At 39.9% G+C, this 14,535-nt stretch overlaps 1 protein-coding gene across 9 annotated transcripts in view; it reads right to left on the bottom strand.

The window, feature by feature from the left end:
* Positions 1-14,535, bottom strand: part of DMD (dystrophin) — a 1,019,805-nt gene that overhangs the window by 928,971 nt on the left and 76,299 nt on the right. For 5 of the 9 annotated variants that reach the window (XM_081003448.1, XM_081003442.1, XM_081003451.1 and 2 more), the window contains exon 1: positions 4,876-4,984. The exons of 2 other annotated variants lie outside the window; for them this stretch is intronic. In XM_081003448.1, coding sequence (XP_080859574.1) covers positions 4,876-4,972 — 97 coding nt within the window. In that variant the 5' untranslated portion in view covers positions 4,973-4,984. Of the gene's footprint in view, positions 1-4,875; positions 4,985-14,535 lie in introns of those variants that run through there. 2 more of the 9 variants (XM_081003447.1, XM_081003452.1) reach the window with 2 other exon arrangements.

The raw sequence follows: 14,535 nt of genomic DNA, 5'->3' as shown, positions 1-14,535 counted from the left end.
AAAGAGTAGACAAGAAGAGCCCACCATTGCATCTAAATCTGGTTCCATACAATCATTAGGGCACATTAACTTCTGTCAGGTGTTAATGTAGGGTAGTGGTTCTCAAACTGTGGAATATCCTCCTACGAGCCTCTTTTAATATATTAACTGCTAATATATCATGAAAAATGACATATGATTTCTCTGTTTTTCCCTTTTCTCCCCAAAAACCAATTTCCCCACTTCTAAATCAGAAACAGGGACACGGGTGCTGCTGTGGGTTAAACCACAGAGCCTAGGACTTGCTGATCAGAAAGTCAGCGGTTCAAATCCCCGTGACGGGGTGAGCTCCCGTTGCTTGGTCCCTGCTCCTGCCAACCTAGCAGTTCGAAAGCACGTCAAAGTGCAAGGAGATAAATAGGTACTGTTCTGGCGGGAAGGTAAACAGCATTTCCGTGCGCTGCTCTGGTTCGCCAGAAGCGGCTTAGTCATGCTGGCCACATGCGCCGGAAGCTGTACGCTGGCTCCCTCGGCCAATAAAGCAAGATGTGCGCCGCAACCCCAGAGTCGGCCACGACTGGACCTAATGGTCAGGGGTCCCTTTACCTTTACCTTTTAAATCAGAAACAGGACAAAAAACAACTGGGTTCAGTGCTCCTTGCAGTTATAGCTTTTGTGTTCACAGTTTTGCTTCCTGTCTCCTAAGGTCTCTTTTCTAATTCCTCTACCTGTGCTTGACCACTTGCATTTGTCCCTCTACTCTTAATCACTGACACGTGTTAAAAAGTACATTTAAGAACATCAGTCACTCACAAACTCTTGCTGCAGCATCCCCTCTGCTTAAGGGGAAGAGGGAGTGTCAGTTTTAGGGGAGCACCATAGCTCAGTGGTAGAACTCATGCTTAGCATGCTAAAGGTCTCCGGTTCAATCCCTGGCATCTCCAGGTAGTAGTAGTAGTAGTAGTAGTAGTAGTAGTAGTAATTTATTATTTATACCCTACCCATCTGGCTGAGTTTCCCCAGCTGCTCTGGGCGGCTTCCAGCAAAATATTAAAATACAATAATTCATCAAATATTAAAAGCTTCCCTAAACAGGGCTGCCTTCAGATGTCTGGTAGGGTTGGAAACATCCAGTTTGAAACTATGAGCAGCCATTGCAGGTTAAGTGTTGAAAATACCAAGCTCAGTGGACCAATGGTCTAACTTCGTTTGCCCCAATACAGCCCCAACATTCTTGATCTTCAGAAACAGTTTAAGCTCAAGAAATACATTTTCCACAGTTCCCTAACCAAACCTTAAGAAGTGGGTGGGATGATAGATACAAGATGGTCTTCCATCATTACCAACTTCTTCAAAGTAAATCCATTGCTGAGAGAAAGGATAACCGTGCCCAGAGAAGGGCTAAGAGAGTTTCAGTTCTGGGTCTGGGACTGAATTTCCTTAGCAAAGTTAAGAATTCTGTTTAAAAAAAAAAATCTGCTCTTTGTATTCAGCAGCCTTCCTCAACCTGGTGTCCTGAGACATTTCAAACTCCCATTGTGGCAAGCCTGCAGATATCAGTCAATTGTATACATTAATCGTATAATGTTGCCAGTTAGTGCAAACAAGTGATACAGTAAGAAGAGATCTTTGAAGACTTCTTTTTCATGTTGACCATGAGGAAGGCCTTAACAACCACAGGCTGAAACTTGCTGAGCTATTGTTTTAAAAAACAAAATCCTCATTTTGTCAGCATCTTGCAATAGCATTTCCTTTGTTTAGGATTCATTTTGGATGCTTACCAGCTTTTGCATTTTTTAAATCTATATTACCTTGCCACTTAAATCAGATAAACCTAGATATTCAATAATTCTTCAGAGTTGTAGCACTATAAAAATAGGGACATAATAAAATTATCAGTATAGGCACTACCATTCTACAAATAATACGGAATAATAAATAGTATCTAATCGTTATAATTGGACTTTATTTGTTCAGCTACCTTGCCTTTGCAGTTTTCATGCACCCTATTACTTTCCCTCCTGTCACAGAGGCTTAGCTGTGTTTGTACTTCTTCCTTGCTCTGCTCTTCCTCCTTCTGTTGGAATTCTACAGCTCTTTTTGCTGGGACTCTACAGGTTGGTTAATAAAGAGCAGTAAAAATTATGACTGGCCAGTTGTGTGTTAATGAATCCAGAGACAATACAAGCCCAATTCAAAGGCAACATAAAACCCAACCTATTTTCAACTAGTGATTCTACATGGATGTTATTTTTCTCAAGGTTTGGAGCCAGGGTAGTACTAGACTACCAACCAGGCCTCTAGATTTATCAACATTCTCCAAATGTTGTGAAACGCAGGGAGACTATAGATGATCTCCTGTCTCTCCCTTTCCATTCCTATTAAAGCTAAATCTCTTGCATACTTCTTTGGGAGTAAATCCCATTGGCACTCATTTTCACATAAATGTGCACAGGATCAGCTAAACGATTCTCCATGTTACCATTTTACTGCCAAAAGTACTGGAAAAACCAAATGGATGTTAACTTTGCATGCAGTTCTGGCCTACTTTTCCTTGTGCATTATAAAATGCCAGTAATCATCCCCCCCCCCCCAAATCATTCATTTAATCTAAGTTTTTCATTTCAACAAAATATTTCAGAGAAAGTCCAAAATATTTATGTAATCCAATATTTTGAAAATAGGGAGGGATACATTATTGCTCCTTGAAACAACAGAGGATACAAATGAGATAAATTGTATACTCGAATAAAAAGCTGCTTATTTTATGCCTTCATTCCCATTTGCTTGCTCTAATCCCTCTACCTGTGCCCATGTTTGCAGCATTACCTCGCATGGCACTCATTAAGCAGGCCAGTGTCTGGACTAGCTGAAGTCTATTTCCTTCAAACTCCAGCAACTTTAGCATTTCATGACTTGAAGGTTTGACTTCAAGCCTGACAGGGTTTTTGAAAAATTATTACCATTATTTTTATAGAAATCAGCTTGCACATTAGGCAGCTTAACCCAAGCCTTTGATTCTGTATTTTGTATATAATCAACTGCTAGCGCCACCTAGTGTTGTCTTAATGCAGTCCAAAGTTCACACACTTCTTGACAAAATGTAAGCAAACTATAAAATCACTATTTTCAATTAGATGGCGACAGCCTTCTATTATCTTTACAAAAGCAAAATCAAAGCATGCACTTTAGCAACTTGAAAGAAAATGCTATGAATTTGGAAAATAGGTGCAAGAAAAGAGAATACACCTGCTGCATCCTTAGAGCTATCCAAGCCTGCCTAGAGAGCATTTGAATTTTATTAGGATATTATTAGTTCAATCGCTGAACAAGTTTGTATACTGAAAATTAACAACCTTTATATTTTTTCTGTGCACTTTAAACTTTTTTAAATTCAAGGAAATAAGCTGAAATGCTCAAAATGGCTAATACCAAGTTTGTCGTAATAATTTGTACCTGGCAAATACCAAGTTACTAATTTTTGCCTGGTTTTAGAATAACACCACTTTAATATCAAGCTGCTCCCTTTATCTATACAAAAGTATATTCAGATGCCACTTAAAACATTAGTCATGTTTGCAGCCAATCACTGAACGTGACGTTAGCACAAACATACAGATATGATAAGATATTTAAATGAAAGTACCGAGGTGTTAGCTGATGAGATATCAGATTGCAAATGTCTAACAAACTCACATATACATTTTATGTAACTTAGGTATTCTTATTGGTACAGAGTTTATTTCAGCTCACTTTTTAATAAGCTTACTTTTTAATGTGAGCAAACATTATTTCCACAAAGCAGGAAACTGGCAATTAATTAATCATTCTTTTCCAATAAGGTATAAACAGCAAGACTCAACCTTGCACAGGTGATCAGGATGAATCATGCATGTTGCTATAATATTGCTCACCAGGAATGAGGGAAGGGGGTGAAGGGAAATGATACATGGAGCTAAGAGACTGTTTTTTCACATAAACTCAAAACTTTCTAACAAAGTCACCTGAAACTTTGGCTTATTGCTCACCTATACTAACAAAACAACAATCCAGCAACTGAATAATGAACATTACAGACTGGAAGATAATTTATTTGGAATATCCTCTGTGTTAAAAAACAACAATGAAAAACACCCATATATTCCATTTCAAATGATTTCACATTTGCCGTCATTTCTCATTAGCAGTTTTCAAAATTATATCTGAAACAAGCTGATACAGAGAAATTAAGAACAGTAATCATGCGAGAAATGATAGACCCAGCTGGGCAGACATCAAGTTGGCAAAACGTGAATACAGTTCAGTAGCTGAAACAGATGCTAGAGTTGTTGAAAGACCCTGCAGGAGATATACATGAATTTCCTCTTTATAATAATAATACACAAGTGAGCACACAGCAAGAACTAAAAAGGGGAGGATGAAACCCTGTTGGCAAAGCAAACTACAAAAACAGAATCTGCAATACTATTTGCTATTTCAGAATGTTCAAAATATGCAGCTTCATTTCCTCAAGCTCTATGTATATGCCAGCATTTCGAAGTCAAAGACCATGCAACTAAACCATATGAAACGTTTTGAGGCTTCTGGGTTGCTTCTTTCCCCTTACCTGGGCTTCCCCAGACTTCGAAAACACTTTGTTCTCTAACCTTACCCTTTCATAACAATATCTTTCAGGCAAGTGGCTCCCTGAGGTGAGAAGCAAGCACAAAAGACGTAACGCAAGCAGAAATGCAATTCAAAAATCCATTTTGCAGAAGCAACACTGTTTTCAGAGAGTTTCAAGACCTGAGCAACAAATCCTCTGCCATTATCAACAGAGGCTCATTCTAACATATGCTTTGTCATGGTCAGTTTCTAATGACATTCACGACAATGCAAAGGCTTTGATCATCCTACCTTCCATGCCAGCTGCTTTTCTCGTCACTCCATCATGCCAATAAGTTGGCTGCGGTAACAAATCAAGATAGTGCAAAACAGCATCTTTCCCCTGCATCTGTCATCTTCCTGAAAGCATTCTATTGCTGCCGACTGCTGGGAACTAGAAAGTCTATTTGAATTCCAATAGCTCCCCTTTCGCATGATTCAAGTTAGGTTAGGTGGGCATGCCTAACATGATTCTCTCCATCATTTATTATGCAGCTGCTACACTGCTGGTGTGGTAACCACTCTGACTTTATCTGATACGTCAGCCTGGCAAACCTATACCTTAGTGCAAACACACAATGAGACACAGCAGCATCCTGCATTTAATGAGCCTTCTTTCTGCCTCAGAGAGCAGTGCATCTGCAAATCTCTTCCAAATCCTGGCATTCGTGTTCTCTCTTTCACTGATTATTAAAGCTTGCAGCTTTTCTTAAACCAGAATGCTTTTCCGGGGAGGAAGGAATGGCATTTCTCCCCCTTCTCTCCCCCCCCCCCCAGTCGTCTTCTGTTATTTGTACTTTAGTTAAATACTTACTAATTCCTATCAAATCACACCATCACTTCATTCAAACTTTCCTTGGGAAAGAGTCCTGAAATACTGTATCGGGGCACATTATTCATGTCCTTACTCATACTTCATTATCAACACGATATCCAAAGCAAAATTGCATTCATATCTGTGAATCCTAATGAATAGCTCTCTAATGAGACAAGAGCACTCAATTCAAACCTAATAGATTTTCTATACCTTCAGGTGATTGCTTGCCCCTAACTGTTATTTATGCACTTGAAAAGGGAAGTAGTTTTTGTGGTTCTGTTAGTAGCATCTTATCTCTCAAATGATACCAGACACAGCTAAAATATCTGGTGAGTGACAGGTTAGTGAGGCTAATTTAAAACAACGCCCCCCTTCAACTACACCATCAGTAAGTACTGCCTAAAGAATATTAATAGCCACATGAATTTTTAAAGAAACAGCTAGTTTCCTTTATTAATAGCTGACATGAAGAATATGGGTAGACAAACACACAACTTTTTTTTTTAATCTTGTAGAAAGTGCAGTAGATATCTAGAAGGTACATAATGTTGAAGTAAATACATCACTTTCCCCCTTATACCCAAGATTCCCTGCTACAAATCTGATTGGTAGAATGAATAAATCCAGTCAGATTGCTGGAAGAATACCAAAGCACACACCCCTAACTCACAATGCAAGTTCACATAACAAATACTGAACTTCAACGGCTTTTCACACAATTGTCCACATGGTGCAAACTGTGCATGACAACCATGTTCCAGCCTGTTCTTAACCCACATTGACCCGCAAAATGTTCCCATTTACAAAGGCATTGATGTAGGTTAGAATTCGGTGCACCTTTAAGTACATAAGACCTTGCTAGATCAGACCAAAACCCCATATAATTTAGCATACAAGTGGCCAACCAGATATGTATGGCAAGCCCACAAGCGGGACATGAGTACAGTAGCACTATATTGCTTTCAAGTCTTAGTGAACTTAATGGGGGTTACTTCTGAGGAAACATGTATAGGATTGCAAGTCCATTTTAAATAGCCCAAAGCAGCCATATTATCACAACTCAGTGTCTATACCGTCTGTTTAAAGCCAATTATGTCGTCTTCTTGTTTGGTGATCACTCGTAGCCAAGTAAGATTGTCTTCCATAAACACAGTTTTAACAATGAGTCCGTAAGTGACTGGATTAATTCTGGATTTACACGTCCTTCCACAGTGGGGACATTGGTTTCCTGGCGGGAGTTGATCACGGTGTGGATTTGCCAAGTGTGCCTTCCTCTTAGTACGTCCTGAGTTCAAGAGTCTTCAAAGCCCATGACACCTTTGGTAAAGGCTGTTTTCCAATTGGAGCGCTCACAGGCAAGTGTTTCCCAATTGTTGGTGTTTATACTACATTTTTTAAAATTTGCCTTGAGACAGTCTTTAAACCTCTTTTGTTGACCACCAGCATTACACTTTCCATTTTTAAGTTTATAATAGAGTAGTTAAATTATGTAAACCAAATTAATCCTCGCTTATTTTTCAAGCCTACGGCTTCAGGAAAGGTTTGAGATTAGAACAGTTTCTTGGAAGACAAATCTATTGCAGCTTGAAGTCTAATAAAGCTTTGATGAAAACTAAATAAATAATAATAGAAATTAAATATTACATATGTAGAAGTGGCTGGGAAACCCAATTCCTTTTCATAAAATTTTCTGATTCCCTTACTCAGTCCTCTACATGAGTTCTTTTGCCATCACAATTCAGATTTTCATTAAGAGTCCCTCCACTCAGCCACACAGTTGTTCACCATTCAGCAAACAATGCACCAGTGTCAAACCACCACAGAACCTGCTTCACTACAGGCTGGTTTGGCCTGTATATCTTTACTTGTCAGAGATCAGGGATACTACACCCAAATGAGTCATGATATCTAGTGAAGCAGAGGGGTGCTTTGTAGGAGTGCTTAATATTCTCAGACAACTTTGTTCCAGTGAGGAGAATTAGTCCCATGTGAATTTTACAAGGGAAAGCATGAAGCATGGTAATCTGGAGGTGAAAATGCCCCCCTCCCATTCATTCCACTTCCCCACGTAAGATTAGCACAACTCTGCAGCCTAAAATCTGTATCTTGGCAATCAGCTGCTTTCTGGGTGAGCAATGATGTCATTTTCCTCTTAAAAATCAAATTACCAGAGACAATAAGATTGGCTTAATGGAACAAGATGGAAAATTTATTAGATGCTATAGATATGGCACCATGGAATAACATGTCCTTTTAGAGATTTTATGTAAATAAGTTAGAATTAGACTTACTGCATCTGCTCCTCAGTCTGTAGCTGCACATATCAACAAGCTAATTTTGTATTCAAGGCAACATAGGTTGCCCTATCATATAGTTGCAAAGTGTGTAGCTATAAAGTGGCTATCTAAAAAAAAACTGCTGTCAGCTCCTTTTTTGTTGTCGGTTCAAGTCATTTCTGAACTGAAAAGAGACAATAAAAGGAAGACTGACTTTGAAGGCCCCATAAATTTAGAATACATAAAAAATATTTTCTTGGTATCTGCATTTCAATTGTTAAAACATCCAGACAGTAACAAAGAATTGATGTTATTTCATAAAGGTTGTAACTTATAACTCACAGGCACTAGTGACTTGGGAATTCTTTGACTGTGGTGGGGGGCTATATTTACTGTAGCCCATTCAACAGATGAGTAATTTAATAAATAAAATAGCATGGGGGGGCCTGATGGTTTGTTTTTGCTTTTGTTTTATGATGTATTTTGTGTTCTCATTTTGTATTTTTATGTTGTGAACCACCCTATGATCTTCAGATGAAGGGCGGTATACAAATTTAATACAATAAATAATGATAAAACAATAAAATGAATGAATGAATAAACAAACAATCAATGAAACAATAAATATGTTAGTTTTAATTTTCTGGAGAGAAGTGGTATGAAGTACAGGAAGCATATGGGTAACCAGGAATAGGAAGGAAAGTGGGGCTGTGAGCACCTGCACCACCAAAAGAAGAATTACTAATTCATTTCCTATTTATTACACAGATATCTTTATTAAGATTATAAATGAACTTACTTTCTGCACTATATTAAATTATGCTTAGGGGTTTTTTTTCTATAAGTGAAGCTCACGGTAGAGCTTTTAAAAACATTGTTCATATGGTGCATTCTAAACTATGATATAACAATAAAAATTTACCAAGAGCTCTCCCCTTCCGTCCCTTATATGAAAGTTGCATGAAGCTACTGGATCAACACATAGTTAAACACTGGAGACAGAAATGGCCACCAACTGAGATGGCTTTAAAAGAGCATTACACAAATTCATGGAGGGTTATTGATGACTGCCAACCATGATGATTCTCTTCTGCCACCACAGTTGAAGGCGATAATGCTTCTGAATACCAGTTGCTGGCAACCACAAGAGGGAAGAGAGCTTCTATGCTTGAATTCTGCTTGCAGGTTTCCCATTTGGCATCTGGTTGGCCACTGTGAGAACAGGATGCCAGATGGGCCATTGGCCTGACCCAGCAGGCTACTCTTATGTTCTGAACTGTTTTCTTGCAACTCTTGTGAGTGGCAATGGTTTCCCAAGCTCTTGGGCAAGGACTCTTCTCCAAATTTTCTTTCTGGGTGTGTTTGTATTTTAACTGCTGTTCCTAGAGATTGACCCTCAAACTTTGCGTGGACAGGCGGAGTCCCCAGATCCCGCGCGGTCCCCCCGTCATGTGGAATAACGACTCATGACAACGTGCTATGGGATTAAATTGGCCACAACTTTATTAAATTTCAAATGTGGGTAGACCTTGGCTCAGGCATTGGGCGTTCTCCCTCCCCAGTCCCCAGCCGGGGACCTAAGGAGCATCAGGGTTATCCAGTGTGGGGGGGGGATGGGCCGGCTCTGGAGAACATATGTTCAAGCAGAGATAGCCGCCCCCGTTACGCCGCCGCCGCAGGGGAGAGCAATGACGACCTTTCGGCGTACGGTCAAAGCCTCCCTTCAGAAACCCCTTTAAAGGGGGACCCTGGTATCGCCGCCGCAAAGAGGAAGATGGACTAAAAGATTCCGCCCAAGGCCTGATACCGCCAAAGTTGTGACATTTTGCTACGGGAAAGGCGAAACCTGCCAATGCAGGGAAATTCCTTTCCGGCCCTTTAACAGCGACCTTAATGTAGCAGCGCCCGCATACCTGCGAAGAAAAGTTAACCTGCAAAACCTGTGAAGAAAAGTTAACCTGCAAATAAGACATTAACTGAGGGTGGGTAGGGTGGGAGAAGCTCTGGAGCCAAGTGAGGATTCCCAGGTAAGATCCTCCCTCTATTGTGTGGGCAGGTAATCCCTCCCCTACCTGGCCTGGTCTCCTTGGCAATGCTTCCCCCAGGTGGGATTGGACAACTGACTGAGGTAGGCGGAGGCCTCCAGGTATCCCACCTGAGGGAAGGCAAACCAAGCCTATGCTGTTGGAGCCGCTCCAGATCTAGGGGCTGCGCGCGTCCACGCAAAGGGCGCCCCCCGTTTTAAGCGGGGAGCGGTCATTATGCATATTCATCTAAGATTCATCAAAGTCTGTGCTCCACCAGTGAACTACTGCACCTCCCGAAAGGTGAGCTTCTTTTTCCTCTGGAGCATGTGCTTATCTGGCTATTGAAACCAGGACATCTAAAGCTAGAATTTTCTTGCTCTAGACTTTTAGACAGTTGTTGGGAAACGCACCATTGTAATAGCCACACACACACACAGGCAGTGTATAATTTATTTATAGCTGATGCTTCATTCGGCATGCTGATTATAAATAAAAATTTGATTTATTTAGTCTTCTATCCTTGCATGGAAAAACTTTTCTTGATCATAAATAATGGTTATAAATAAAATAGAAGTGAAATTAGATTACCGTTGAACATTAAAACAAATTTGGCTAGTATGGGCTAATGAAATTCAGATGATAAATTTATTGAGAGCATTTTTAAAAAGCCAAACTTGAAATTACTCTCAAAATTCTTAAAATTGGTGAAAAATTCTAAAATTAATTTGGAAAAAACCAGGTTGATTCTTTAGAGAAGTAGTTCTAAAATAGCCTAGCTTAGATGCAACAAACATTATTATGAGTTCAATCCTTAGATTTGCTTGTTTCTTTCTTCCCTCTTTTAGACACAAGAGGAAAAGATTGAAAGCTTCACAGTTTCCTATTACATTCAAGAAACTGTGGTTTAGTCTAAATGTGATTAGTTAAGACAAAACATGCTCAAACCAACCACATGTTAACCAGCCACAGTTAGAATAAATCACAGCATCCTATGTTTGGAGATACAGTAATGGAAACTGATTTATTTAATAGAGATCAGAGACATCACCTTGCCAACAAAGGTCCATATAGTTAAAGCTATGGTTTTCCCAGTAGTGATGTATGGAAAAACAAAAAAATTCCTTCCAGTAGCACCTTAAAGACCAACTAAGTTAGTTCTTGGTATGAGCTTTCGTGTGCAAGCACACTTCTTCAGATACAGAAGGTATCTGAAGAAGTGTGCTTGCACACGAAAGCTCATACCAAGAACTAACTTAGTTGGTCTTTAAGGTGCTACTGGAAGGAATTTTTTTGTTTTGACTATGGCAGACCAACACGGCTACCTATCTGTAACTGATGTATGGAAGTGAGAGCTGGACCATAAAGAAGGCTGATCACCGAAGAATTGATGCTTTTGAATTATGGTGCTGGAGGAGACTCTTGAGAGTCCCATGGACTGCAAGAAGATCAAACCTCTCCATTCTTAGGGCAATCAGCCCTGAGTGCTCACTGGAAGGACAGATCGTGAAGCTGAGGCTCCAATACTTTGGCCACCTCATGAGAAGAGAAGACTCCCTGGACAAGACCCTGATGTTGGGAAAGATGGAGGGCACAAGGAGAAGGGGACGACAGAGGACGAGGTGGTTGGACATTGTTCTTGAAGCTACCAGCATGAGTTTGGCCAAACTGTGGGAGGCAGTGGAAGACAGAAGTGCCTGGCGTGCTCTGGTTCATGGGGTCACGAAGAGTCGGACACGACTAAATGACTAAACAACAAAACACTTTCCATCTCTTCTGGAATTCTTTATTACTAGCTGCTGTCTTCTGGTTCTTCCTCTTCTAGATGTTCTTCAGGCCTGGGTCTTCTTCTCTGTCTCAGCCTTGTGCTTTTGAACACTATGCTTTCTGTTGCCTATCTCTTCCTGTTTTCTTTAACTTTCTGTCTTCCGTCCTCAGGCCCTTCTCTCCATGACCCCAGCTCCAAAAGGCTCTTAAAATAACTTCTTCTAGTTTTCTAGTCTTTACTGACCACTGCCTCTGGCCACCTTGCAGTTCCCCCTTCTACTGACCTTTATTTCAAGGATCAATAGGGGTTTTAAAAGCGATTCTCAGAACACCAATCAGATTAAACCTTTCTAATGCCCCTGATAAGTATAAATACCAGGGACATTCACTTTCAGTACTACTAGCTGCCAAAGGTGTTTCCTTCCTTAGCAACCGTAACCACGGCTTCTGCTAGCATTCAGGCCTTCATACAATATAACCTTCGCAGAGTTCTGAGGTCTAATCAAATACAGTTTCACCTCATGTTTCATTTACCATAGGACAAAACTTAACTCATTCCTAGGTCTAACCCATATACCTTTATCTTCAGTACTGCTAAATAATACATTGTCTCCTCACACTGCTATGAAAACATAGCAGACATTATTCAGAGAGAATTCTGCAGTCACCTTTTTCTAGGAGTGTGTGTGTGTGTGGGAAACTATCTCAGAAATTTTATCAGAAAATGATCGATAAATTTTCAGTTTGTTATGGGACTCTCTCTCTCTCTCTCTCTCTCTCTGTGTGTGTGTGTATGATTTTATATATTACCTTTATTTCCAAAGGAGTTCAGGGCAGTGTGAAAATGATAAAACAATAAAACAACTTAAAAACATTTCCAATACAGATACAGATTGGGAAAGGATTGCTGGAAGAGGAAGATATTCAATAGGTGCTGAAAAGACAGCAGTCCATCTAATATTCAAGGGGAGGGAATTCCAAAGGGTAGGTACCACCACACCTATATCAGAATGTACCACTTCAAACTGCTAAATAGTACAAAAGAAGAGCTAAACATATAACTTTTTCTAACATTTAAGGGCATTTGATAAAGCAGGTACTCAGCAAAAATACTTTTGAAGATCTTTTCTTTTAACTTTGACAATACTCTAACCAATGGAGCCGATAATGTGGACTGCCTTTCCTCACTTGAGATAACACTGGCCAACAGAGTCAGAATTTAAATGGTTTTTGTACCTATAATCCAATCAATTCTTATTCATTCATTCACTCACTCAGTGATCTCACTACTGAAAGCAGTACATATGGTAATATTTTGTAGAAGGCACAGCAGCAAGATACAATTCCATCTGCAGGAGGAAATCCCATTAACCAAATTCCTATAAATCCTATCTATTGAGGATGAGTATTATGTTCTTTTTCAATCAACTAAGACCACATTACATGCCACTGTTTGCTTGGTTTTATTTTTTAATCCACACACATGCATATTTGTTCTTTGTTTCTTGTCTCCATAGAATCAAAGCCTCACAATAAACATGAATCCCATCTATTTTAATGGTAGTACACTCATAAAATATTTCTAGGATACTTTTTTTTTGGGGGGGGGGTTATGTACCAAAACAGTTTGGCACCTCTAGTGTTGATGATAATTATGTAAAGTTTATGTCAGTTACATGTGACTTGAGTTAGCAGGGGCTATATTCCCAGTTCATGGCACACAATCATTTAATTGCTATTTATTATTGACTTGAAAGACCTCAAGGTGCTGTACGTGGTTATCTCCACTTTATCCTTACAAAAAGCCTTTTTCCGTGAAGAATGTTAGGCTGAGGCATCTAGTGAACTTCATGGCAGTGGAGATTTGAACCTTGGTTTTCCCAGCATCCCACTCCAAGCACTGCACCAGACTGACCAGTCATTCATGTGGATCCAGTAGCTCAGTAATTTAGGGACCCCAGTGTGCACCCCCATTATACAGGATGGAGCTATCCTGGACACTGTAGTCAATAAAGAAGCTTTTACATGTGCAGGAGCTCCATACGTGCAAAGAGGATCACACCAAACTCTGCACTGGAAATAAATATATTGGATCTATAAATATATTGGTGCCTACTAGTATCATGCCAGGCATTGATATCACACTGAGTCAGAGTGAAAAAAAACATGTCTGCATCCTACAGCATCTGTTTATTCTTGGCAGCCTTCAGTTTGAGTACAGACCAGACCCTTGTCCATTTACACAAAATGATGTGCTGGCACACTAAGAGAGCATGTGACTGAAATCAGATACAGAGAGTCTGAAAGCCTTGATTTCACATTTAGACTTTACTTTCAGCTGACATTTTGCTAGCTGACAATGTGAGAAAAATATGATATTCAAGAGATTTTTAAAACACCCATTTCTCTTTTCTCTTCCAGTGCTGAAAAGGCTTTTGAGAACCAAGATTGTTGAGCTCAGTTAATTTTTGCAGCATATGATATAAAATGAAATAAACCATCCTTCAAAAAACTGAGTGGGTTCTTGAGTGTTTACATGACAGAGTAGATTAGGAAAGAAGTCTCCAAGTCACTTTGACCTCTGATTTGCTTCACATTTCACCGTGACCATTTTCACCACAAATTTCTCATGCACATTCAGGGGGTGATTCAGATGTTGGCATTCAAAGTCGGCTAACACTGGCAAGATCAGGTTTCTTTTGTTTCTCTTCCATCTGTAGATAAAGCCCTCTTGCAAACAGCAACACACTGCTCTGTTCAGAGGCTGGCTGCCTCTCCTTCTCCTCCCCCTGCCACCCACCACCCTGCCTTTTGACAGCCCTGGATTACCTCAGGTAGATTGACCCAACCAGGAACAATTTGAGGCTGTCTCAACCTGATTTCGACAAGCCTCAGATCTTCCCGATTCAGTTCAGTATTCAGCCGAATCCAGTTCACAGCCATTCTTAGTTTGTTTTTATTATTATGGATCTTGTACATTTCTGCATTTTGATCCTCTAAATTAACTGGTTAGTGGTGGTGTCAGATT

This window comes from Podarcis pityusensis (assembly GCF_964106645.2).
Source record: "Podarcis pityusensis genome assembly, chromosome: 4".
Taxonomy (NCBI): Eukaryota; Metazoa; Chordata; class Lepidosauria; order Squamata; family Lacertidae; genus Podarcis; species Podarcis pityusensis.
Note: the sequence above shows the minus strand (reverse complement) of the source record. Positions and strands in the feature narration are given on the sequence as shown.